Source organism: Gopherus evgoodei, chromosome 1, assembly GCF_007399415.2.
Source record: "Gopherus evgoodei ecotype Sinaloan lineage chromosome 1, rGopEvg1_v1.p, whole genome shotgun sequence".
Lineage (NCBI taxonomy): Eukaryota > Metazoa > Chordata > Testudines > Testudinidae > Gopherus > Gopherus evgoodei.
The window spans coordinates 347,852,455-347,877,771 of record NC_044322.1 but is presented as its reverse complement, the minus strand read 5'-3'; the positions used below and the strand labels follow the sequence as shown (position 1 = coordinate 347,877,771).

At 41.0% G+C, this 25,317-nt stretch overlaps 1 protein-coding gene across 7 annotated transcripts in view; it reads left to right on the top strand.

The window, feature by feature from the left end:
* The window catches only part of PCLO (piccolo presynaptic cytomatrix protein), a 540,429-nt gene that overhangs the window by 401,574 nt on the left and 113,538 nt on the right, over positions 1-25,317 (top strand). For 6 of the 7 annotated variants that reach the window (XM_030560944.1, XM_030561095.1, XM_030561007.1 and 3 more), the window contains one exon: positions 24,643-24,751. In XM_030560944.1, the coding sequence (XP_030416804.1) occupies positions 24,643-24,751 (109 nt within the window). The remainder of the gene's footprint in view (positions 1-24,642; positions 24,752-25,317) is intronic. The other variant, XM_030561263.1, reaches the window with a different exon arrangement.

The following is a 25,317-nucleotide window of genomic DNA, read 5'->3' as shown; positions in this document are numbered from 1 at the left end:
AAAATGCTGTTTTTAACCATCTGAATGAAACAAGCACAGAAACAATTTTTTTACCTTGTCAATTTAAAAAAAAAAAACTTTTGTTTTTTCAGTAGTTTACATTTAACGCAGTACTGTACTGTATTTACTCTGTGTGTGTGTGTGTGTGTGTGTGTGTGTGTGTGTGTGTGTGTGTGTGTGTGTGTGTGTGTGTGTGTGTGTGTGTGTGTGTGTGTGTGTGTGTGTCTGCTGCTGCCTGATTGCATACTTCCAGTTCCAAATGAGATGTGTGGCCATTCTTCTGTTCTTATTTTCAACATGTTAATAACAATAAAGGCAAGGGGGAAATTCTGGTGTCATTTATGCTTCACTGTAAAGTTATTTGGGTTTAATTGATGGCAGAACTTGTCCCAGTAAATACAAAAGAGAAGTGTGTAAAGTATTTCTTGGGCTCTAAAAGTACCATTGCTTACAAGCAAATATTTTATTTTTTTACCAGTACCTAAATTGCCCCTCTCCTTTTAATGTAATGATTATGATTATGAATTTTGAAACAAAACATTTCCTGACTAGGTCAGAGCAGAGGTCCATCTAGTATCGTATCCTATCTCTGGCAGTGCTAGGTAAGGTGACCAGACATCCTGATTTTATAGGGACAGATCCAATATTCAGGGCTTTGTGATATAGGCACCTATTACCCTTCATCCCATCCCAATTTTTCATTCTTGCTATCCGGTCACCCTAGTTATAGGTACCAGTGGCTTCAAAGCAGCTGCAAGAAACCATCCAATGGGCACAGTTCCCTGCCAACAGGAATTGCGGGAGTGGTGCTTGGAGCAGGGGCAGCATGCAGCTCCCCCTGGCTGCTCCTAAACATAGGAACTAGCTGGGGGACATTCCGCTGCTTCTGGGAGCTCTGGCACATGTGTGCGGAGTGTACCCCGACCCTGCTCCATGGCTGGAGCGGGGCAAGTCCCAGCCCCTACTCCCCAGCAGGATCTCGAGGGCCAGATTAAATCAGCTGGAGGGCTGGATGTGGCCCGCGGGCCATAGTTTGACCACTCCTCATTTAGGGATTGGCCTAACCCCCAAAACTTGCGGGTTTGTATCCCTTCCAAAATTCTTGTTTTCCCTGCCTAATCCCTTTTTGATTCCTGCTACATTCTTGGCCTCCATGACTTCTTGTGGGAGTATGTTCCATAGGCTAATTGGTCATTGTGTTGAAAAAATATTTTATGTTGTTAAATTTCCAAATCATTTGTTATTCCTGGTCTGTTGGTCTGGCAGATAAGGGGGAGAATATTTTGGGACAAGGCATCCAACTGCCAAGACAAGCGATGGCCAAAATCCCTAACTGTGAGGTCACATGGAAGTGTTGGGAAAGCAAGTTCCTGTTGACCAGACAACAAGATCTGCTCGAGGTTTACAAAAGCCAAGAATGCTGGGCAAAAGGGAGTTGGCATTTGGAGGACAATGTGTAGATGATCCTGTTTGTTAGCTCAGAGAAACATTCCTTGCTTTTCATGATATATTATTTCCCTTGAAAGGACTGGGGCCTGAATAGCATTGCCCTGATTACCAATTGCCAAGACAAAAAGAAGAGTGAAAGCTGTCATTTCAAGATCTTTATCCTTGACTGAGCTGTCATACCTGAACGATTGCAGTACAAGCATGAAACTAAAATAATGCTGCTTCTGCAGTACAAGGACAGTCTCTGTAGGCCTGTCTGTTAGCAACATGTTGAAGAAATGCATAACTACAACAGAAAAAAATAGAGCATTTTACTACAAAGATAAGCCCACTATCCATTGCTCGGTATAGAGATAGGCTTTGTAACAATGCATCCTGCTGGCTGTGCTGGGGATTAGCTCCGCAGGTCGGTACACTCACTCCCGATGGTGGCTCACCTCTGCTGTCACTTCTGCTCTTGGAGCCGCATCACTCCAAGGACCATGGCATCCTTTTCAGCACACAGCCCTCTGGCCATGTCATGATCTGTCCTCCCCCCTTCTGGGGGCAAGTGCTGCAGTCCAGCTGTCCCACCAGTGACAATTGCAGCCAATGGTCCAGCCACTTCTCCAGCACCATCTTTGCCCTTGCTTCAGGGCCTCAGCCTGCAAATCCCAGCAGCTGGCTGGACACTCTCTCTAGCTCCCCCTGCTAGCATCACTGCTCTGTCCAGTGTGCTAGGTTTGTTCTTCCTGCCAGGCACCCAGTCCTCTCTCCTTCAACTCCAGGGAGTAACTGACCCTGCTCTGCCCTGCAGCTTTTCTTATATGGGCCTGCCGGGTCCTGACTGGCTCTTCCTCACAGCCCCTCTCCTATTGGCTGCCTCTTGCACAGCCTTCCTAGGGCTCTATTAACCTCTTAGAGGTCAGTGAGTGACCAACGTCCCATCACAGCTTGAACTAAGAACCCTACATCTGAACTTTACGGAAATTCTGAGCCATATTGGAATTTGGCCCCCGGTCCTTATCTCTGTAACAAGCCAAACCAACATTAAAGAGAACGTTGAGAAAGGCCAGAGATGATCATTATGCCTTAGTTCCATCTCTGTTTTGGTATCAGATCCTGCCACAGGGTTACAGAATCTAGATCATCTATGCAGTCTTCCATCCACCTTTTCTCTCCATCCCTTTTTGCTTTTGCACAGTCTCCCTCTTGCTGTGCAGTAACTGAAGCCCAGACTGTTCTTAAAACACAGTTGTCCCAACAAGCACTTCACTCTTAGGGGTTGATCCTGCTGTATGCTGCATAACACCTGAAAGTGCTGAGTGTGATGGGTTCTGTCCCTACTTCCCTTGCCCAAGATAAGCAAACAGAAAATAACAAACTGGTAACCACTTTGACTGTTCTCCAGCCAACACACTTAAACCCACTTAAAATCACCACCAGTGTCTCAGAGCAACAAGCTGTGCACATAACCCTGCTCGCTGCACCATTGTGATGGATTTCTCCCCTTCTTCAGCGTGCCACCTGGGACTGGTGTACCACTGAGACAGCCTAACCCACCAGCCTGGGCTCCCTTTACGTGGTATTGCAGAGGCAAACCAGCCAAGCCCTCCCTCAGGCTTCAGACTGCACTTCACCAGAACACATACAGGGACACACCCAGCTGCAACTTTTTGCAGTTTGTTTTCTTTAAATAAAAGTTGTGTGACAAATATAGCACTGGATAAATTACAATGTGGCCATTCAAATGCTACTGAAGATGTAATGTGAACAAAGCTCCTGTAATCTGTGAGGCTGCACTAAAGATTGAGCAATTTTAGAATCTGGAAAAAATCATCCAGCATAGTCAGTTGTGCTCGGTGAGGTGCAAGAGTTTGTAGATGTGCATTTTGGCCAAAATATATGGCTATTTATTTAAGTGTCTAAATATGGAATTAGGTGGCTAACTTTAGGAACTCAATTTTGAACATTTGTCCTTAGATCTTTTCAATTTGGACCACCTAACTTCAATTGTGCATTTTCTATATTGATTAATACAGCATATTAATCTATATTACCATTTTCTGTATTTTATGCTAGCGTCAATTCTTAAATTGTTGCTGTATGGCAGATATTTGAAATGTAAGGAGTCTGACTATTCACATTTGATTATGATATATTTTAATCAGTGGGGATCAGCTATGGGTGGGGGTGATATCAGCATAGACCCAAGAATGCAAAATGAGTGTAACATTTGATTTCTGACTATTCTAGTTTAAATAACAATAAGATAAGAGATGAGTGGAGTGGAGAAAAAACAAGTTTCTAACCTTACACACCAAAAATAATAATAATTTTAAAAAATCCTTGCTTTTTGTTGGTAACATAGTGTGTGCTAATCAAACACACATATTGTTGTGCTGTGAATCTGCAATTCGGTAATCTAATATATATTTTGTATCTAATACCAAGAAAACTCCTATTGAAATACATATTATTTATTATTATTAATAATTTATCTCATTCCAGATACAAATCTTATCTATCTATCTATCTATCTTCCAGTTCCTGGTGGACTGGTATCCATGTCACAGAAACCACCCTGGTGGACATGCATCCATCTTACGGAAACCACCCTTGCAGTTTGCAATAGAGAGCATTCTTGTTTGCCATACGAATGGAGATACCAATATCTGACTAAGTATGGAGTCTCAAAATAGCACATATTTACTGCCTCTGTGTCCCTAACCTCTATTTTCCAGAAGCTGGGAATGGGCAACAGGGGATGGATCATTTAATGATTACCTGTTCTGTTCATTCCCTCTGGGGCACCTGGCATTGGCCACTGTTGAAAGACTGGATACTAGGCTAGATGGATCTTTGGTCTGACCCAATATGGCTGTTCTTATGTAGTCTTCAAGGTGATTTTGCCAGAGCTGGATGACCAATAGAGGGGAGAGTTGGGTGATCTTCCAGAACTACTACTCTCTAGTGTGTGAATACACAAAGGACATTCCTCTCTAGGGGAGTCAATCTGGGAGCTTTCATAAGCGTTATATTTATTTTTGTTTGCAGTGTTGTAGCTGTGTTGATCCCAGGACATCAGAAAAACGAGGTAGGTGAGGTAATATCTTTTATTGAACCAGCTTTCGTTGGTGGAAGGTACAAACTTTAAAACTACTCAGAGTTCTTCTTCGGGTCTAGGGACCAATAAGTTGGTCCAATAAAAGATATTACCGTATGTACCTTGTCTCTCTCATTATATTTTTGTTATTTTTATTTTCAAAGGAGTGTGAGGGGACATGAAAAAGGCATGTTCAGCAAGAAATAAAGTAGTGAGTGTTCTAGGAGGCATAGAAAATTATAGTCCCTTTGTACATGGCTAGCCCAAGGGTTGTAATCTCTTGAATCTCTTCCAAATTCCTGTAACATCGTGATATAAAATGGCAGTAAGTATGAATGTATCACCATTGCTTGGGAAACATTCTGGGAATCCTCCTCATTAAAAGGACACAAGAGTACTGAAAGCGGCTGTAGATTCACCAAAGGCCGGCCATGTCTAACAATGCTTTATTGAAGAAATGATATAAAGATTGGATGGAATAATCCTGTATATATAATTTACCAAAACTTAAAGCAGCTTTTCCTACATTTCACTAACAAAAAAGTCTTATCTAACTTCAAAAGGTCAGCAAGAATAATGTGTGGGGTGAGATACCTGCATAATAAAGACTGGCTTGATGATAAAAAACAAAGGGTGAGCTCCTTGACCTTGCTGCTTTGTGTGCCAGATTTATCTTACTTGCTCTGTTCTTGCTCTCCCTGGTATTCCTTGGGCATATCCAGGGCAGGAAGGAGTGAGACTGGAACATGCTCCACTCTCCTGAATTTGGGCTGGTGGAATTGTCCACAGTAGGCAAAAATTGGAACAGCTGGGACACTGATGAGAGACTAGTGGCGTGAACAAATTGGCCCCAGAAAGGTGATGGAAAGCAATAATATCCACATATAGAGAGTGTCTCTGCTGCTTGTTGGAATCTACTTGCACTGTAGAATTAGATTTGTAGTATTTATCATCCCAAGTGACAGTTATATTTAGCAACATTGACCAATCATCTAAGTGTGTAGCAAGTTTGTTTATTTCTTCATTACTACGTAATATGCTGAACAGAAAGGCATGAAATTAACCTTTAAAATGATACAGTAAAAGGAAATGAGTATTGAAGGTGATATTAATCAGTGCATCAGCATCTAGCTTGCTAAATTAGTCATGTCATAGAGTGAATGAAATGAGTCAGTTCAATGGCTTCATATCCTTCATATATTTGCTGATCATATTGTTAAGTGGAAATAAGGATTGTTTTGGGTCTAACTATAGGAAAAGTCCATGTCATGCTTACTGGTGATATTGCCTGAATCTGGGGCTGCAGGGACTGATTGGGACTAGTAGCTAGACTGGGATGGCTGTGAAAAGAGAGATTGCAAGAATGAAAAGGCTCTATGGACTCAGAAAACATCTCAGGGAGACACTTTCATGATTGATGCTAATAGGACAGTTGTTCAGGTGAATCCGTTTTGTTCTTAGACAATATAAAAGGAAAAAAAGAGGATTTTTCTCCCATTTAATTTAATCTCTGATTCTTGCAAGCAGCCTGCTAGTTCCATTGAAGTGGTGGCTCTAGCTTTGATATTGTAGAGGCTGTGTGATCAGTTACAAAGCAGGGGACCCCTCTAATTATAACAGAAAAAGCTGCAAAGACTTAACTTCATTGGGACTGCCAAATCCCACCCCAATGAGCTATCCAGGGAGGTAAATTGCTTCTCTAATCCTGAGTGCTTACAACCTGTCTTAGAGCTGAACACCAAGTTATGTGAAGAACTCTCATCCTACTTCACCAAAAAGATCATGCACGTTCAGGAAACCTTCTCAAACAGCATGTATCAACTCTGCTCCACCTGCACCCAGCAACCGACCAATCAACAGCCCACCTGCATTCCCAGAAGTCAATACTTAGTAAGAAGTTCTGAACACTTTGACCCAAGACTTGTGAATTGACACATGCCTTTCCTGGCTTGTGAAAGAGAATCATGAACTGGTGCCACCCCTGACCAAAGTAACCAACATCTCATTCAGAGAGACTCTTCCTTTCTTTCTTCAAACACGCAACAGTCTGATCTACACTGAAGAAAACCCCCTGGATACTTCAGCCGCAGTCAACTTCACCAAGTGTCAAACCTGTCATTCCTAAGCAAGCTCATAGAGAAGCTAGCCAAAGGCCAACCACAAGCTCATCTAACTGAAGCCAACATTCTAGAACCAGCACAATCTGGATTTAGAATAGGTCATGGAATGGAAACAGCTTTGGTGGCACTTACGGATGATCTCCACCTGTCAGTGGGTAGAGAACAGACATTCATTCTCATCTTCCTGGACCTCTCCTTAGCATTTGACACTGTGGACCATGAGATACGGCTCTCTCACCTAGAAGAAGTAGCAGGAGTCCAGGGTAGTGCACTAAAATGGTTTGAGCCCTTCTGAAGGGACACACCGAAAGCATAGTGATGAGAAACTGCATCTCTTTTGTAATATTACAAATATTAAAATCATGCCTAAGGTTACTCCTCCACCATTAGACCCCTTGCATGTGGGGATCCCCAAGGCTCAGTTGTCTTTCTGATCCTTTTCCACATCTACCTGCAACCACGAGGTGAACTGATCAGATGACATGAACTCAAGTGCCAATGATATGCAAATGAGACACAGCTCTACCTGTCTTTCACCACATTCAACCACAGCAGTACCATCAAGACGGCCCTGAGCTTGGGTGAGATTACCTCACGGATGAAGAACAGAGCAACGCAGAGGTGATGCTGGTGGGCAGAGGGAAGAATGTTAAGAAGTTTTTAGCCACAGTGCTGTCTCCTTTAACTGAAGGCACAATTGGTCAGTTCTGTTTGTAGTCTTGGCGTGTTCTTGAATTCCTCACTGATGCTGAGTTCTCCTGTCAGTGGCCATACGTAATGCTTTCTACCATCTCCAGCTGGCTAGGAGACTCCATCCCATCCTGTGGACAACAATAAACAAAACCAAAAATAACCCAACACCACCCTACCTAACCTAGCCTCAGTTATTCATGCCTTCTTCACCTCTCGGCTGGTCTACTGCAATGAGCTGTACTTGGGGATGAAACGTTCAGCACCTAGGAAACTCCATATAGACTACCATGAGCACAGCACAGGTGTCCTCTGCTCTCTATACTGGCTTCCCCTGAATTTCTAATCAAATTTATGATTTTGGTCCTTATCTTCAACGCACTCCATGGCCTGGGCCCAGGATACCGAAAACACTAAAGCTCCAGGATGAAGATTGTGGTCAACAACGTTGGTCCTTTAGCACAATTGAACTCTGAACAGTAAGAGTAAAAGATTGGGAGACAGAACCTTCTCTGGGGTGGTCAAGGACTATAACAAACCTCACTACTTTCTGCTCCAAGTGCAAGGCACATTTCTTTGACCTTCCCTTCTCTAATATAAACATGCAGCAACAGGAATATTTAACAACAATAAACAAAACCAAAAATAACCCACCACCACCCTACTGAAACAAAAGCCTTCATTCCACGTACTTTTTTTTCTGGGAAGAGGATGAGAGAACAAATAACACATTACGGATGTGTAATTATGTTCCTTAATGCACTGCTATTAGAAGGTGCTCAGATACTATGATGATGAATGTTTTATAAATGCCTATATAGAATCGAATAGGAAATCAAAGAAAATACTTCACAGTAATCTTAGGGGAAGACAAGGCTCTACAGGAAGAACCATGCAAACACTCAGATACCACATCAATGGGTGCTGTGTAAAAATGCAGACAAATGAACAGATACAATAGATGGACAGATATGATGAAAAGAGGCAATGGTACAACAAACAGACAAAAAAACAGATGTTCAGGCACTGAAATATGTCTACCCATATGAATGCATGGCAGTGATGTCTCTTGATCTGGTGCCATTCACTACCATTTCTAGAAGTGCTGTCTTTGAATGGAGATAATTTTAGAAAGAACCTGACAGCACTAGCAGATTAGGATATACAGTTCCCTTAACCCTTTGTATTTTAGCACATGTAGAAAATTTTGGTGCCACCTAGTGGAGTAGAATAATAGACAAAGCACATATTAAATTCAGTATGTATATACAGCAGAATCCCGTTTATCTGATCTAATTGGACTGAGGCCAGATCCGATAATCGAAAATTTGGATAATCTGGATAATGGGAAAGTGCGAGGCTGCAGCACCATCTTGTGGCCACAGAAGAGATTTCCTGCTTCTTAATCTGTGTGCGCTGATTACTCGGTTAATATGGAGAGCTGGATAATGGAGGATCGGATAAATAGGGTTTTACTGTACTTGTTTAAAAAAGCTAACGGCATGTTATCCATGTTTGTTTCAAGTAATGTAATTAAGCATTTCTAAATGGTTGTGCTTAATTATATGGTTAAGGATAATAATTATTCGTTATATTTCAGGAATATTTACTACTGACTAAAGTAGTCCCCTCCAGCATTAAGAAAGAATGGAGGGCACATGTTAGCAAAACTAGGAGAGGATAGATTCATCTCTGAACATGCTGGTTTAAATTTAACTATTCCAATCATATGTAACTGATAGAATAATTGGGCCCCACTGCTCTGAAGTCTTTGTAAATTATGCTTAACCAGACACTGTTTCAAAGTGAGACAGATCCAGTCTACTCAAGTAGGGGCTTAGTGTTGAAGCGATCCAGGTATAACTGTACCGATTCCTAGTGGAGACACAGCTTTTATGAGCGAAAGAGTTCTTTTGCCAGCATGGCTTGTACCAGTCCCCTGAATGACATTAGCAATACCAGCAAAAGGACTTTTTTGCCAATATAACTGTATCTACACTAAGTTCTTTTGCTGGTATTAAAATGTTGTAAAGAATTACACCCCTAACCCTAATTATTATAGTGGTAAAAGTTCCTAGAATAGACCTGGCCATACACAAAGCACTGGATACTGCACTCAGCAGGACAGGTACTCAAGCCGCCAGCTAAAACAGAGTAAGCACATACTCCCTATTTGTAAAACTGGCGCTGAATTCAATGTGAGCTTGATGATGACTGTTAGTCTGTAAAGAAGCATGTGCAAACTACTGGCTTTTGTGAAATGGTATGAGTGTAAATGAAGACAGAATCCATTACAAACTGAATTTATATTTTTTCAGGATTCACTGTAGACCCAGCTTTCTTCCATTGCCCATGAGGAGATGAGTTTTGGGTAGAACTCCAGAGACTGTGTGTGGTGGGGTTGGTTAACTTCTGTTCTTTTTATGTTGTCATTGAGTTATTTGAATTAACTGGGAGAATTGACTGGTCTGTTCAATTAGTGTGTTTTTAAAAACATTGTCAAGGGCACGCAGTGCATCTATTATTATAGTTAGTAAAAATCCAAATAAATCTGTCTCTTTATTTTTAGAGATAATTATTTGGGTGATAGATGATAGATAATTTAGCAATTTCCAAATTAGGAATTACCAAAACTCATTTTCTCTTTAGAGAGTGTAATGTCATTTACAATATTATTCTTTTATTATCTTCAGTATATTTTTGGAAGTTTATAGTCTCTGTTGGCATTTCTTTCTGCTGTTCTATATCCTACACACCACTGTTGCCATTTACATCTTCTGTCGCTATTTTATTAATGATTCACAGCACTGCTGAAATTCTGTTCAATCCTGTGTTATTAATGTTTCTGTTGCTTAAACTTTCTCTAGAGGATAGAAAATGTAACATTTTCATTTTAGTTAAATACAATTTGTTACCTCAGCTGCTTTTGAATGAAAAAGGATTAGGTTAGTGGTTTTATGTAAGGAGCAATTTAGGCCTGATTATTTCACTTTCTTACAGATCCTGACTTTCATCTCTCCTGAGTAGAGACACTGAACTGTGCTTAATCATGCAGTAGCTGAGAGATGTGGTCAAATGCCCCTGGCGATTCGTTTGAGAGAGAATCAGTCTGGTTTCCCCTTGTGACCTAAAATTCACATTTGAGCCTGAATCTACAAAGCTGAAATATTGGTCCAATGCTTTCAAATTTGGGAGCTTAAACCTTAACCATCAAAATCCACACTGAGGCACATAAGCAAATGGACTGATTTTCAGAGATGCTAAGTATGTGTAACACCCAGTGAAAGCAATGGGAGCAGCAGATCCTCTGAAACTCAGGCCACAGTTTAGGTGACTATCTGTGGACTTAGTGTCTAATGATAAGCACCCACGTATGAAAATGTAGGAGTTGTCTTTGGACCTGATCTGTTGTCCATTATGTCAAGGGCAAGGCTTCAGTTGAACTCAGCAGGCACTGGAGCAGGCCATTAAATCAGGCTTGTTCCTCCTTTTCCAGGGCTGCATTTACAAAAGAACTGGGGCACTCTTGTAGGGTCTTCTCGTTCTCAGTGTATTTTCAGGCTTTTGCTAGGCAACCTTTTACTCTAGAGCTTAGGATGCTATGAATTGTACTTCCCGAGCTGCAAGTATCAGATAGACAGTGTGCAGATGCCACTAGACACTTGTTTTATATCTGCCTCCTTCCTAGTGTACATACAGTCAGTACAATATGTTGTTGTAAGGCATCATATAGAAACACAGGGACTTGCTGATAAGAGATGATTTGTTTTGGTGAAGATAAGAAGAAATAGAAGTTGCTTCTAATTAATATGCTTGCCAACGCTAACATGAATTCACCCTTATCTTTATGGATTAAGAAAAATAAAATAACATGGCTTGCCAAAGACAGTAAGTAAACAGAATAAATTAAGTGTGATTGATCATTCTGGCATGTTTATCCGCAGTTCCAATGTACTGTCTAATGTTTCTTATTTTATTTAAAAAAAAGCAAAATAACATTACATTTATCTTTTATATCCCCTGAGTACCAGCAGCTTCAAGTGATTTGCTGTTAAAATGATTATTACAGTGCCCTGAGGACATTCATGTTTATGCCAAAAAGGTGACTCTCTGGTCTCTTGGGAATATTGGGACGCAAACATTTAAATTGAAATTTGACACAAAGAGATTTAAAAAAGGGGTGACCAGCAAAGGATAGTCAGAGGAAAGGAAAACACTGAAGTTACCATTTTGGTAGTTGAACCCTTCACCTATCCCCACCCCATTTGTCTGTTTTGTCCACCTGTCACATTGTGTCTGATGTGAAGATCATAAACCCTCTGAGGCAAGGCTAGTCTTCTTGGTTAGTTGTCTGTACAGTGCCTAGCACAATGGGGCCCTGAATCCTAGGTGCTATCATAATATAAATAAAAACAGAGCATGATTTTTAAATTGCAGTTATTGAGAGTACACATCCAAATCAGGTAGGTGCAAACACCCTGGATAGTTACAGTCACTTGTATGTGCCTGATTTGTTGCTACAGCTGCAGTAATTGCACATCCAAATTAAGATAGAGAGGGATAGCTCAGTGGTTTGAGCATTGGCTTGCTCAACCCAGAATTGTGAGTTCAATCCTTGAGAGGGCCATTAAGGGATATGGGGCAAAAATCTGGTCCTGCTTTGAGCAGGGGGTTGGATTAAATGATCTCCTGAGGTCCCTTCCAAACCTAATATTGCATGATTCTGGCAGAAAATGAACAAACCATGGACCTAATCCTGCAGTATTTCCTCACATGATTCTGTCTTACACATGCAGATAGCTACATAATGTTATATTGAACTGTTTGCAAGAAAATGTACTCCTTGCTTGAGCAAGGATTGCAGCATCAGATTCGTATAAATCTTGCTTGATAAAATTTTGACTAAAGTAGCATGTGATGTGTACAAAAGTATATATGAGAAGGGTAAATATCAGAGTAGGGGTGGGGGGTTACATTTTTAAGGTGGTACATACAAGCAGAACACCAAGTAAGGAATGAAATTTTGAAAAAGAAAACTTAGGCTGAATATCACAAAAAAATCCATATGGTAAAATCCATATGGTTAGATCAATTAGCCATTCGCATTACAGACTATCACTCAGACCTGATGCCCTCTGTTTTTTTGTTTTTACTCATGTTGAAATATACTCTGCAATATGTATGACAACGAATGATCCTCTGCACCTGTTAGCCCTCAAATTAAACTCAACATATCGTTAATAGAAAGCTACCAGATTCCCGTGGGCATTAGTTCATGAAGTACAATTACTATGGAGGTACTTCCTGTGCCCCACACAAGGATTTGGTTCTGGAATGGGGCATTCCTAACAGTTTTGTTCACTGATCCTGCTCAATTCCGCACTAGGCTCTTAGAAACTTAGACCCACACATCCCTCCAGAAGACATTTAACCAGCACCAGGCACCCCTGTAGGTTTAGCGCTTGTCTACGTTACAAAATTAAGTCATCTTAAGTGAAGTCAATATATAGCCACTGCAGTACTTAAAATGGTGATTCACGTCCACATTTGCTCCTTCTGTTGCGGTGCACTTCCTCACCAGGAGCATTTCCACCCGTTGAAGGTGGGACATTGTGGGACACCAACGGCTGAAGCCCAGGAGCCCTGGTGCTGATAGTCTCAGCTGTCAACCCCACATAGGGCTCACAGCTTGCCCTTTCCTCCTCACTGCTGACAGCCACTCCAGCACTGAAGGCCCAATCAGTCAGCTGGGCTTGGGCCCTTCTCATCCCGGTGCCGACAGCCCAAGTTGTCAGTGCTGTGGTGGAGGGGGACCCCCAACTGTGAGCCCGCACCCAGCTGACCACTTGGGCTGTCAATACAGGGATATGGGGGAGAGCTCCAGTTGCCAGCCCTGCAAGAGGCTGACAGCCAACAGATAATGTAGGTGATGCAGAGTCTACACGGACCTTGCGTCGTCCTAACGACATCGACATAAGCACTATGCCTCTCATGGAGGTGGAGTTATTATATTGGTGTAGTAGGGGACTTATTTTGGCAGAAGCAACATTCTAGTGTAGACAGTGACATAATTAGGTCGATATAAGCTGCCTTGCAGCGACCTAACTCTGTAGTGTAGGCCAGGCCTTAGTAACCTGAGCCTCTCTCACTTACAGCCTTTAGTGATGGAGTGCCTCTCTCTCCAACTCACAGAGGGCCATGGGGCTAAAATGCTAACACTCCCAGAGGAGGAAGGAATGACAGCTGGAGCCCCATGCTGGGGACTGACAGCCCGAGCCCCACCGCCATGAGGAGGGCACCACCATGGGGGCGGGGAGAAGGCACAGCCCAAACTCCATCCTTGGCTGCAGCCCTGGGGAGGAGCACAGCCACAGAGTAGGGTTGCACAGCTCCAGCTCCAACACCGGCTGCAGTCACTGACTGCTGAAGCCACAGAAGTCATGGAGGTCCAGTAAAGTCATGGTAAACAGTAAAGTGACTTCTGTGACTAAATTATGTCCTTACCAGTTGTTAGTCATTGCATGTTTGTTAGAGTCAATACTAGAAGACTCAGTTGTCTCTGAGTTTGCTGAGTAAAAGGCTGATAACCTCCCAGAGCAACGCTGTGGACAGAAGGACGCTGTGGATGCAATCCTTGGATGCATTCACCGGGGAATCTCAAGTAGGAACAGTCAGATTATTTTCCCTCTGTATTTGGCATTGGTGTGACTGCTGCTGGAGTGCTGAGTCCAGTTTTGGTGCTCACAATTCAAGAACAAGGTTGATAAATTGGAAGGGATTCAGAGAAGAATCAGAAGTAGAAAACAAGCTCACTGTTTAGTTTTATAAAGAGAAGGGTAAGCGGTGACTTGGTTACGGTCTACAAGTACCTACATTGGGAACAAATATTTGATATTGGGCTCTTTGATCAAGCACAGAAAAGCAGAACATGATCCAAAGGCTAGAAGCTGAAGCTAGACAAATTCAGACAGGAGAGGGTATATATTTGTAGTTGTGAGGGTAATTAACCATGGGAACCATTTACCGAGACTGTGGTGGTTTCTTCCTCTCCTTGGATGTTTTTCTAAAAGATATGCTCTAAGAGTTATTGCTATGGCTTGTATTATACACAAGGTCAGACTCAAAGATCACAACAGTCACTTCTAGCCTTGGCATCTATGAGACGCAGTATATACAAATTTTCAGCTGGAATGTGGTCTGTTAGGGACCTTAACCAGGGAGCAGAGCTGCTGTAGCTTGAGAATCAGGGAGCTTTGTGTTGGAGCTCTCTGTCTCCTGCAGTGAGTGAATCTTGGCACAAGAGAGAATGAGGCCTTCAGCATCTCAACCACCAGACTAGTCAAGTATGACCAGTAGGCCTCTGGGCCTGCTTGCAAATGATCTGTATGTAATTCTAATGGTTTTTGTATAGAAGTGGTAGCAGACTAGTAAATCCATGATTTGTAGGTATATCTCGTAACAGAAACATTTTGTTCATAGCTTTCTCTTTAAGCCAGTGCATTTTAATTTGAATGCAGAGAGATTTGCTTATTGTCCTATTTATATTAGTAGTAACATGATGTTTTACACAGGCCTTGAATAGCATATTTTATTTAATAATTTATATTCTTAGGTAGGATACCAGCTAAATAACTGAGTGCCAGATCCTTCTATAAGAAACATACATAAACTTTCTCAAAAGCTGTATGCCTCTGTTAGCATGTCCCCTCTGGTGCTTAAAACACCTTTTACAGATGTCATGGGAGCAAATTCTGCTCTCAGTTGCAATTAATGGAAGTTGAAATCAATGAGAATTGCATCTATGTAAATGAAACCAGATTTTGGCCTTAAGAATGGAAATGGAAAACAAAATTAAAACTTGAACTCTGAAAGCATTGATATTGATAGCCGCAGAGTGTAAAAATTGATATAACCAACTCAGATTCATCTTTCCAGTACCATCTGCCCCTGAAGCCAATGGGTCTGTGCCAGAGATAAGCTGAGTATTATGTGTCTGTATCTCATTATGAGGACACAGTATAAAGGAGGCAAATTGCCACTCTTTTGATTTTTTTTGCACATCTCTGGAGATGGTGACCTTGAGCTCAGAAAATTCTGCTAGTCCACCACACACATATTAGTAAATGAGAAATCTTTTACTGCTGCCACAAAGATGATGTACTAGTTTCCAATGTGGATTTTGTCTGAGCACATCCTAATTTTATAATGTTTGGATTTTAAATTAAATTAGAATACTCAACAGAGAGCTTATTTCTCCAGAGGTTTGTGAAACGTATATCCGATTTTTCAAACGGCATTCCAAGCAACCGAGCAAATCCTCTCCAAGCTACTCTTTGTGTGAACAGTATGCTATTTTCTTTTGTTTCTAATGCACCAAAGTGGGAGCACTGAGACACTGAATGGCGTTAATTACAGTGTGTCACAGCCATTTGGTCAACATGTCATAAATGATCATTCTTTTTCCAGTATTTTTTTATCCAATATATTATTTGTTGAGGAGGGATGGTGAGGAAAGAAATACAAACTACTTATCTTGATATGATCATTTTCATAAGAAGAAATGTTAATAGTTATCCAGATAACTAGGATGACCCCAAAATTTAAAATCAGCTTCTATTACACTACAGAATAGTCAGAAAGAATCATAGGCCCAGCCTACCCTCAGCTGTGGCAGTCAACCCACAGCATGGCTCAGGAGGGAGGGTATAAGGTTGGCCTTTACAATCCACCAATCCTGGGCCAGCTTTATACCACACCACACCCATGGCCTAATTTAGAAAAGCTTAACGGTCCTAAGTCTGGTCTGAGTCACAACAGCTGCCAAAAGCCCCAAGTGACTGGAGCTTAAGGAAGTCCCAGACATACCCCCTTTCTTCAGCTGTGCTTACTATGCTGGTAACTATCAGTGCTGCAAGGGCTGCTACAATTCTGAACCATCAGAGGCAGGGCTGGCTCCGGGCACCAGCTTATCAAGCAGGTGCTTGGGGCAGCAACTCTGGAGCCGGGTGGCACTTTCAGGTATTCGGTGGCAATTCAGCAGAGGGTCCCTCACTCCCACTCGGAGCGAAGGACCTCCCGCTGAATTGCCGCAGATCGCGATCACGGCTTTATTTTTATTTTTTTTGGTGGTGGCTGGGGTGGCAAAACCCCTGGAGCTGGCCCTGATCAGAGGATTCCCCTTACATTAGGTTGACCCTCCCTTGACTAACTTATGCCATCTCTAGGGCTGCTTCACATTGGTGAAGCAGTGCAAAGTGGTCATTTTGCAGGGCTGGATCCAGTGCAGTCATTCTACCATGCAGAACAGATTGTCCATTTTTACCAACCGTGAGCGCTGTCATTACATTAATTATTATAATAATGGAAAACGTTCAGCCTAGGCAAGAGTGATGAATGGGTGTGGAAGTGAAGGTGTCTACAGCAAATGACTTTTGTGTGATTCATGCCCAGTAGTAGAGGGAAGCACATTAACACATTGACTTTCATCAGCTATTTTTAACCATGGAACTTTCCCACCAAGAACTTTTAGAATTAAAGAAAAATAACTAGAAAAAACAGACCATAAAATAATCTAGTGGTGAATAGCTACCGAAATTTGACAATGCCATTTTTCATCATTCAGAGTGCATGCCATGATATAAGATTACCTTTAACTTATAGAGTACTTTCTGAGCTTCTCAAAGTACCTTTTACAAAGGTTAATCCTTATAGCATCCCCATGAGGTAGGTAAATATTACTGTCCCCATTTTACTGATCAGCAACCTCTGTCACAGAGAGTCTGATTATCCACTGACTTATGCTATGATTGACACCTGTGCAAAAGAGGCCAGATCACAATGCTAATACACGTTCAGGTGTCAAAAATGGCACAAGGTGGATAAATAAAGTCCAGAAGGTTGATGGAGCTTGGGTCAGAGGCCAGTAGCAGCCTATAGCAGGACCAAGACTAGAAGTTCCAATCTTGTCCCTCAAGTGCCAGCCCATCTTTCCTCTTCTTTCCTTATAAAAGCAATTAATCAAAACAATGACTGCTCATTCTTTTTAAAGGAAATTCATAACTTTATATTCTGATTTAAAAAAATATTTCTAACACTCAATGACATGACAGACACCAAAAATCTCAACATTTTCCTACTTGGATACATATGATAATTCTAGCACTTTGAATAGGAGAGTCCACAGTATTGTAATGGGTGAAAGTGGCAGTGGTTGACATACTAGTAGTGTCCACTGTGTTGTATATAGGTGTTAAATCCAAGAGGCGATCAGCCACCATCATACTTGTCTTTTCAGCTTGCTTTTTCTGTAGTTAATGCAATTTTGTTTATGACTGATAGCAAAATAAAATCCTTTCATGACACACAAATTGTAGCTCCCAATCAATTTTCACATCTAATGATGCAGCAAGCTCATGTCTTAAAAAGCAATATAAAGGGGGCACAGAATGAGAAAAATAACTAAAGATGGAGGAATATTATTATACATGTTGTATCTTCCAATTGCTGGCCAGAGACTCAAACTAGGGTCCTGTCATCCTTGAACCCAAAAAGAACTTCCAGCATTAAGGGCTAGCAAGCAAGGCAATTGTCTAGTACCTCACGCCACAGGGGACCCCATGAAGCTAAGTTAAAGATGGTGGGGCTCGGTCTTCAGCTGCAGCCCCAGGTAGTGGGGACTCAGGCTTCAGCCCTGGACAGCAGGGCTTGGGCTTGGACTGCCCCAGGCAGTTCGGGCTTCAGCAGGGTTGGGCCCATTCCTTAGTTTCTGCCCTGGAACCCAGTGAGTCTAACATCAGGCCAGCATCTGAACAAGAAAGTAGGAGCTGTTCTAATGCACTCTGGATTAGAAAGTGTTCTTTCATGTCTTATCAAACCTGACCTGCCTGTTTATAGATAGGCAGTACCTATGCAGAAGTAGTATCTGAGTGCCTCACAAACATGAATGGATTTATCTCTGATTCAGGACACAACAAATGTTTAGTTAACCCTATGTTTTTAAGATGAGTGGAAGACAAAAAGCTAGACAGAAATTTTCAAAGCTGGCTAAGGGATTTAGACACTCAAGTTCCATTAAAAACATTATTGGCTAATTTTAGATAGCTTTGGAAAACTCAAGATTAAAAACATTTTTATTAGTATTTCTCCTCTTACTTCTAGAAACACAAAAGCAAGTTGAGGGCATACACGCACATGAGCTCAAATGAATCAGTCACAAGTACATAGTCATGTCAAAATAGACCAATTTAAATGATTCATAGAGTTGCACCTCCAAGCTCTTCAAGAATATTGCAATACTATTCAGACACTTTTACGATAGCCTTGCTCCAGGCTCTTTGAGAACTAGAGCTACAGTGGAGCTATACAATATCAACCCTGAATAGTAAATTTCATATGTTACAGTACACACAGTTTTACAGCATTTTTGTGGATTAATTCAAAAGAAACATATAACAAATGGAACCATTTCCGATTAGTGCCTGTCCATGTATACACATTGAACATCGGTGGTGAGTCATGCTTTGACCTTTTTGGCAGTGTTGAAGCAGAGAAAATATTGGCTTATAGGAGATGGCACATGACTGAACAGGCTGGCAGTGCCCGTGTACTCCATGCTGTTACAACATGGGTCCTTTCCTCTGATCTCTGGCCTGCATAGAAGGCTTATGAGTTTTCAATAGCTAATGGTTATTGGGCTTTGGCTTTTTGCTCAGGAAGTAGCAGATCATGTTCTTAGCATTGAAGATGCCAGGTTCCAAGCAGGATTGGTTACACTGTCACCCCATATTTGGAACTAGGATTCAGCCTAGTGTCTGCACAGTGCTGGAGCCTTTGCCGGATGGGGAAGTTGTGGTGATGGAAAAGAAAGTGTAACATCCTCAGCAGTTGAGGATCCACCAACACCAACCAAAAAGTGAGTGACGCTAGCAGGGAAGGAGGTATGGCCTGGATGACCAGGGTATTTGCCAGTTCAATCTCCATCAGTAGAGCTACCCTTAAACCCTGACCATAACTTAAAGCTGCTCACTCTTTGTAGTAAATCTCAAGGGGGGATGCAGAGGTATCACCTCCTGCCTTTTATCAAATTAGATTTCACCTGGGGTGCAGCAGTCAAGGAAGACCTACAGAGGTATAATTTATCCCTCTGAATAACTGGCCTCCGCATGTTAATGAACATAAGGGCAAATCTTTTTCTAAATTCTACTGGTCTGGAGGGAACCCCAGCATTGGAATCATTCTATTTCCAGAATACCAGGCTGGGGACAAGATCTGGGAAGCTGTGTAGGGGCTATGCACCCCAGTGTGATGTGGAGTGTAGTCCCATAGGGGTTCCTTATGCATCAGCATACCAGAGGTGCGTGGTGGCAGAAGTGAGTTAGGCCAATGCACTGGCCAGCACAGCTGAGTCAGCATGCCAGGGGTATCTTTACTAGATATCGGGCCGGCACAGATTACCTCCCCTCAAAGGATGAGGAAATCAGGATACACATTATGACACTAAGTATCACAATCTGGTTCCTCGTCTGCTCCTTGGCAGTACCACTGCACATTGCCCCTTGCTTAGGGTTTGTGGGAAAGTCACAATTTAGTGATGGAGGGATGGCGTATGGAGGTAGCACAATCTAATGGATAGACCCACTGGGACCAATATACTTAGACTTTTGTAAGGTACTTGACTTGGTACTGCACAAATTTTGTTTACAAAATTAGAACAATATTAAATTAATATCGCACACATTAAATGGATTAATAACTGGATAACTGATAGGTCTCAAAGTGTAACTACAAATAGGGTATTATTTTTGGGCAAGTCCATTTTTATTGGGCTACCACAGAGTTCTGTTTTTGACCCAATGTTATTTAACATTTTTATCAATGTGGAAAAACATTAGATCGTCCCTGATAAAGATTTGTAGAGGATACATAAATGAAGAAGTGGTAAATAATGATGAGGAAAGAACACTGGTTCGAAGTGATCTGGATCGGTTGGTAAACTGGGCAAAAGCAAACAATAAACATTTTAATGTGGCTAAAAGTAAATGCATACATCTGGGAACAAAGAATGTAGGCCATACTTACAGGATAGGGACTCTATGCTTGGAAGCAGTGGCTATGAAAAAGACTTGGGGTCATGGTGGATAATCAGCTAAACATGAGCTCTCAATGTGACTCTCTGGCCAAAAGAGCTAATGTGAGCCTGGGATGCATTATCAGGGGAATCTTGCATGGGAGTTGAGAGGTTATTCTACCTCTGTATTTTTTTCACTGATGTGACCCTGCTGGAATACTGTGCCCAGTTCTGGTGTCCACAGTTCCAGAAGGATGTTGATAAGTTGGAGAGGGTTAAGAGAAGAGCCACGAGAATGATTAAAGGATTAGAAAACATGCCTTACTTTGATAGACTCATGGAACTCAATTTATTTATCTTAACAAAGAGTAGGTTAAGGGGTGACTTGGTGGCCATTCATAAGTACCTATGCGGGAAACAAATATTTAATAATGGACATTTCAGTCTAACACAGAAACATGTAACATGGCTGGAAGTTGAAGCTGGACAAATTCAGACTGGAAATAAAATGTAAATTTTTAACAGTGAGCGAAATTAACCATTGGAACAAATTACCAAGGGTTGTGGTGGATTCTCCATCACTGACAATTTTTAAATCAAGATTGGATGTTTTTCTAAAATATCTGCTCTAGAAATTATTTTGGGGATGCTGTATGGCCTGTGTTGTACAAGAGGTCAGATTAGATGATCGTAATGGTCCCTTCTGATCTTAGAATTTATGAATCTATGAAATCTTTATTGCTGGGTGAACTTGGGCTCATCACTTCACCTTGCTGTGCCTCAGTTTTCCCATCTATGTAATGGGGATGATAGTGCTGACCTCCTTTGAAAAGTGCTTTGAGATCTATGGATGAAATGTGCTATATAAGAGCTAGGTGTATATATCCCAGTGCCCATCTGAGACACACTATGGAGTGGGTTGGCTTCATAATGTTCAGCCTGGGGCCCAAAGATTTTAACTCTTCTGTTGTCCTTTGAATGGAAGAAAAGGATGCACTTTGTTCTCACATAAAAGTATTGCAAATATGAACTTCTGAGCTTGTTTCTGAGGGTTTGAAATGCACAGAATTAAATTATATTTTTGCATCTATTCTCTGCATTTTAAAATATAATTGTTTGTTGCATAATGATTGTACCTGAAGCATATTAGACATTTGATGTCAAAATCTCATTTAAATAAAAAAAGATGTATCTGGCAGCAGTTAATGTTTCAAACACCTTTTTAGATAAAAGGAGAAGTAGTTGTTTAGCTTAGATCTAGATCAAAGCTGTTTGAGGTGGTCTGCTGAGGTTTGATATTTTTGAAAAATAAGTGGTCAAACCCAGGTCTTTCTTGGCATGAATTTAGTATTGGAATCATAGCCCTGAAGAGAGAAACCTGTGGTTGTTAGGAAAATAGATATATGTCTTGATCTGACAGATTTCAGTAGGCTTTGGATCGAGGCCATAATGTGGGAGACACTGGCAGTGCAAGCTACCACATTTTCTTGTATCCAGTGCCTGTGAACCGTGTTTGATGTTCACACTTTTTAGGGGTTTTGGGAAACAAAGTTGACATGGGCGGAAACTGCGGCTGGATACCGACTATGGCTGAGGAGTCATTTAATCCTCATCAATCTCATTAACATTATTATTTATTATTATTTGCATTTAGGAAGCTACATTAGCTCGAAGGGTATTCGATAGTACCAGTTTCTTAAGGGAAAGGGGTAATAGTTAGAACATAATTAAGAGAGTAGATACCAGTCACATAAACATTTTCCTAGCCAAAAACATTCTTCTAAGTCACGATGCCATATCCTGGTCTCCTTAAAATCAATGGCAGAATTCTCATTGACTAAAATTAGACCAGGTTTGCCACACCTAAAGGCAGTAGGTGGCCCAGTTGGGATACTGATATACTGACAGACACGTGCCAAGCACAAGATACATCTGCCATATTAAGGTAGAATTGGTTGTGGTGGGCTGCAGGGCTCCTCTTGCCAATCCTCTAAGCTGGAGCAACTTGCTATATCATTTTCTGGTGAGTAGCACTTGGTAGTGAATCACATACATGGTGTTTTCTCCAGCATGCTAGGCGGACGTCATTTGTTAGTAAATGTCGTGCATCATAACAGGATGCCACCCATCTTCCCAAACATCCAACACCTTCATTTTCCCTTTTATCTCTTTGCTGCTGTATGGAAGTGTTTGGTTTTAGCTCTTTGCACTGTATTTAATTAATCAATGTACTATCACAGCAAGGCACTCTGTGTTCTTCCTTTCAAAAATATCATATAGCCAGAGGTTCGCTTGTAAATAGAAATAACCCTAGCCCCCTCCCCTCCAGAAACCCCAATAAACCAGTGTGTATGCCACTGTCCACTTACACTGCAGTAAATCAGGAGTTGCTACAATCACTCCAATCAGAATTACTGTTGATATACTTCAGGGTAAGTGAGATTAGAATCAGACTCAATAAATCTACATCCTAAACAGCAAAACAATTATTTGTGATTCTTCAAAAGTCAGAACATCTTCTCGAACAATGATTTGTAAATGAAAAGGGGTTTAATTTTAAAGAAAGGTGAATCTATTTTGGTAAGTCTATTAAAAAATGTGCTTCACTGCCTTCTGAGCATCACTTCATATTCATTCCTCACATTGTTTGTATTTTCATTGCAGTGACACTAAATGACACTAAAATTTCTTGCTGACAAATGCATGACAAAATATGATAGTTCATATTCTAGTGGTATCCTGGGGAAATGTGACACAATGGAGTGTGATAGCCTATATCTTTTCTCACTCTTTCAGCACTGTATAAATTCATTCCTTCTCCTCCAAAAGCAATTAACAGTATATTTTATTTAATCTTTTCCTTTGATTATGAGTTTGTCACTGTGTTTTACTTTATTATTTTTCCCCATTTGTTGAATACAACAGCTCAGGATTCTCAAAATTGCCATAAGACCCATGTGATGACTCAATTTTATCTGTGTAAGTGGCAACAAGCCAAATGATTGTGGTTTTCTTGCTGTGAAAATGATGTGGTTTTAAGATTTTTACTCATTGATTTTAGTGTGACATTAAGTATTCTGGAACTTGATCTGTTAAGAATCTTTTCCTTCCTTGAAACCCATACTCTGGTGAGAAGTTGACCTAATCGGGGTTACTCATGTGAGTGACTACTCACCTGTGTAAATGCAGAGTTCGCAATCTGGCCCTAATTGGAGAGCTGGCTACTGCTCTATGCTCTGAGCTCACCTGTTTAACTCAATGGTATGTTCAGTGTAAACATTCTGACCTAAAAAGCTCGTTGTAACCAAATAAGACTTCTCATTTGATTAGGTTATGGGCTTCAAATAATTAACTGGGGGGGCTTGATCCTCCATAGTGCTTACTACTGTAAATTGAATGGGTCAACTTATGGCATTACACTCCATAGTAAATCTTTGTAGGATCAGGCCTTAGGATAATTAGAACAGACACATATAATAATGCATACATTTAGGACAGAATATTGTTCACCACAGACTCAGATTTCCTCCACCCCAGATAGTGAGTTACTTATCTTTCCCCCGTGCACACGCATCATCACCCTCCTTCTGGTGAAAGATGGGTAAGCAGAATTCATGCCTGAACTTGTAAATTTCCAAGACAATTTATCAAGGCTGGTTTCAGACATTTTGAGTTAGATCTTCACTTGGTGTAAATTGGCCTAACTTCATTGATATGGTCCTCTCTTATTTTATTTTTTTAATGACAGAATACAAACAATGGCCCAGCATTTACACATCTCATCCACAAAGTTAGGCCATTTCTTACCATATTTCTTACCACAGACAGTAGCTGTTTGCCAGCAAGCTGGGAATGTCAGCTTAGCCTAATTCACAGATGTTAGTTCACCAGGAAATGTCTGATGCATAGAATGGTGATTTCTTTATTACATTGGCCAGTGTGCATGTATTTTGATGTTCTAAAAATCTTTCACTATCATGCAACCCAGACAAAGCATTTTATGCAATGTGCATGAGCAGCCAGAAGGGCATTCAGCTGCCAACTTAGTCAGATAGGTGAGCTGATGGCATCCCAACGTTCATTAATCTTATCAGTGTGCAGTGAAAGGTGTTTGGTAATGTAATGTACCAAAGACCATGTAAAATAGAGTTTCTGAATGTCACAAATCATGCACTTTAAAGGTTGGGTAACTAGCAACAGTTATTTCACCCTATGCTGTTTTGCTATGCTAGGAATGCAGGTGTTGGAATGGAATGGCATCCCCTTGACTGCAAGAACTTACGAAGAGGTCCAGAGTATCATTAGTCAACAGAGTGGGGAAGCAGAAATATGTGTAAGACTGTGAGTTTTTCCCCATCTTTCTGTTTCATTTTTTTTGGCTTTTCATGGCTTCTTTTGATTTACAGTTGTTAAGGTGGAACCTTTGCTAGCCTTGAGGATTTTTACCTGTATAAATAACTAGAAAAAGGGTTCAGTGTTACTTTTGGAGGTTTATTTGTTCCATAATAAATCATTAAAAATAAAACAAAGGGATGAGTTAAAAGAGATTTTAGCTAATTATGTTTTTATCCATAATGATGTCTCCCTTTCTAGGACAAATTCTTCTCTCATTACACAGGTACAACCCCGTTGAATTAAATGGGGTTGTCCAGTGTAAGGAGATAGGAATTTAGTCTTCCCATGACTTCTGTTGAAACGTGTTATACTAGGATGGACGCTGTAACTCATCTAAACACCATGAGAAATGTATGTATTTTAATATAACCTTACATTCAATCCATTAAAGATTTCACCTTAAAAGAATAATTTTTCTCAGCACATTTGACTTTAACGGCATTGCAAGTTTGTATCAGCTAAGAAGGGGCCATGCTTGGAAGCTGCTTTCTGTCATTAATCACGTCTCATTT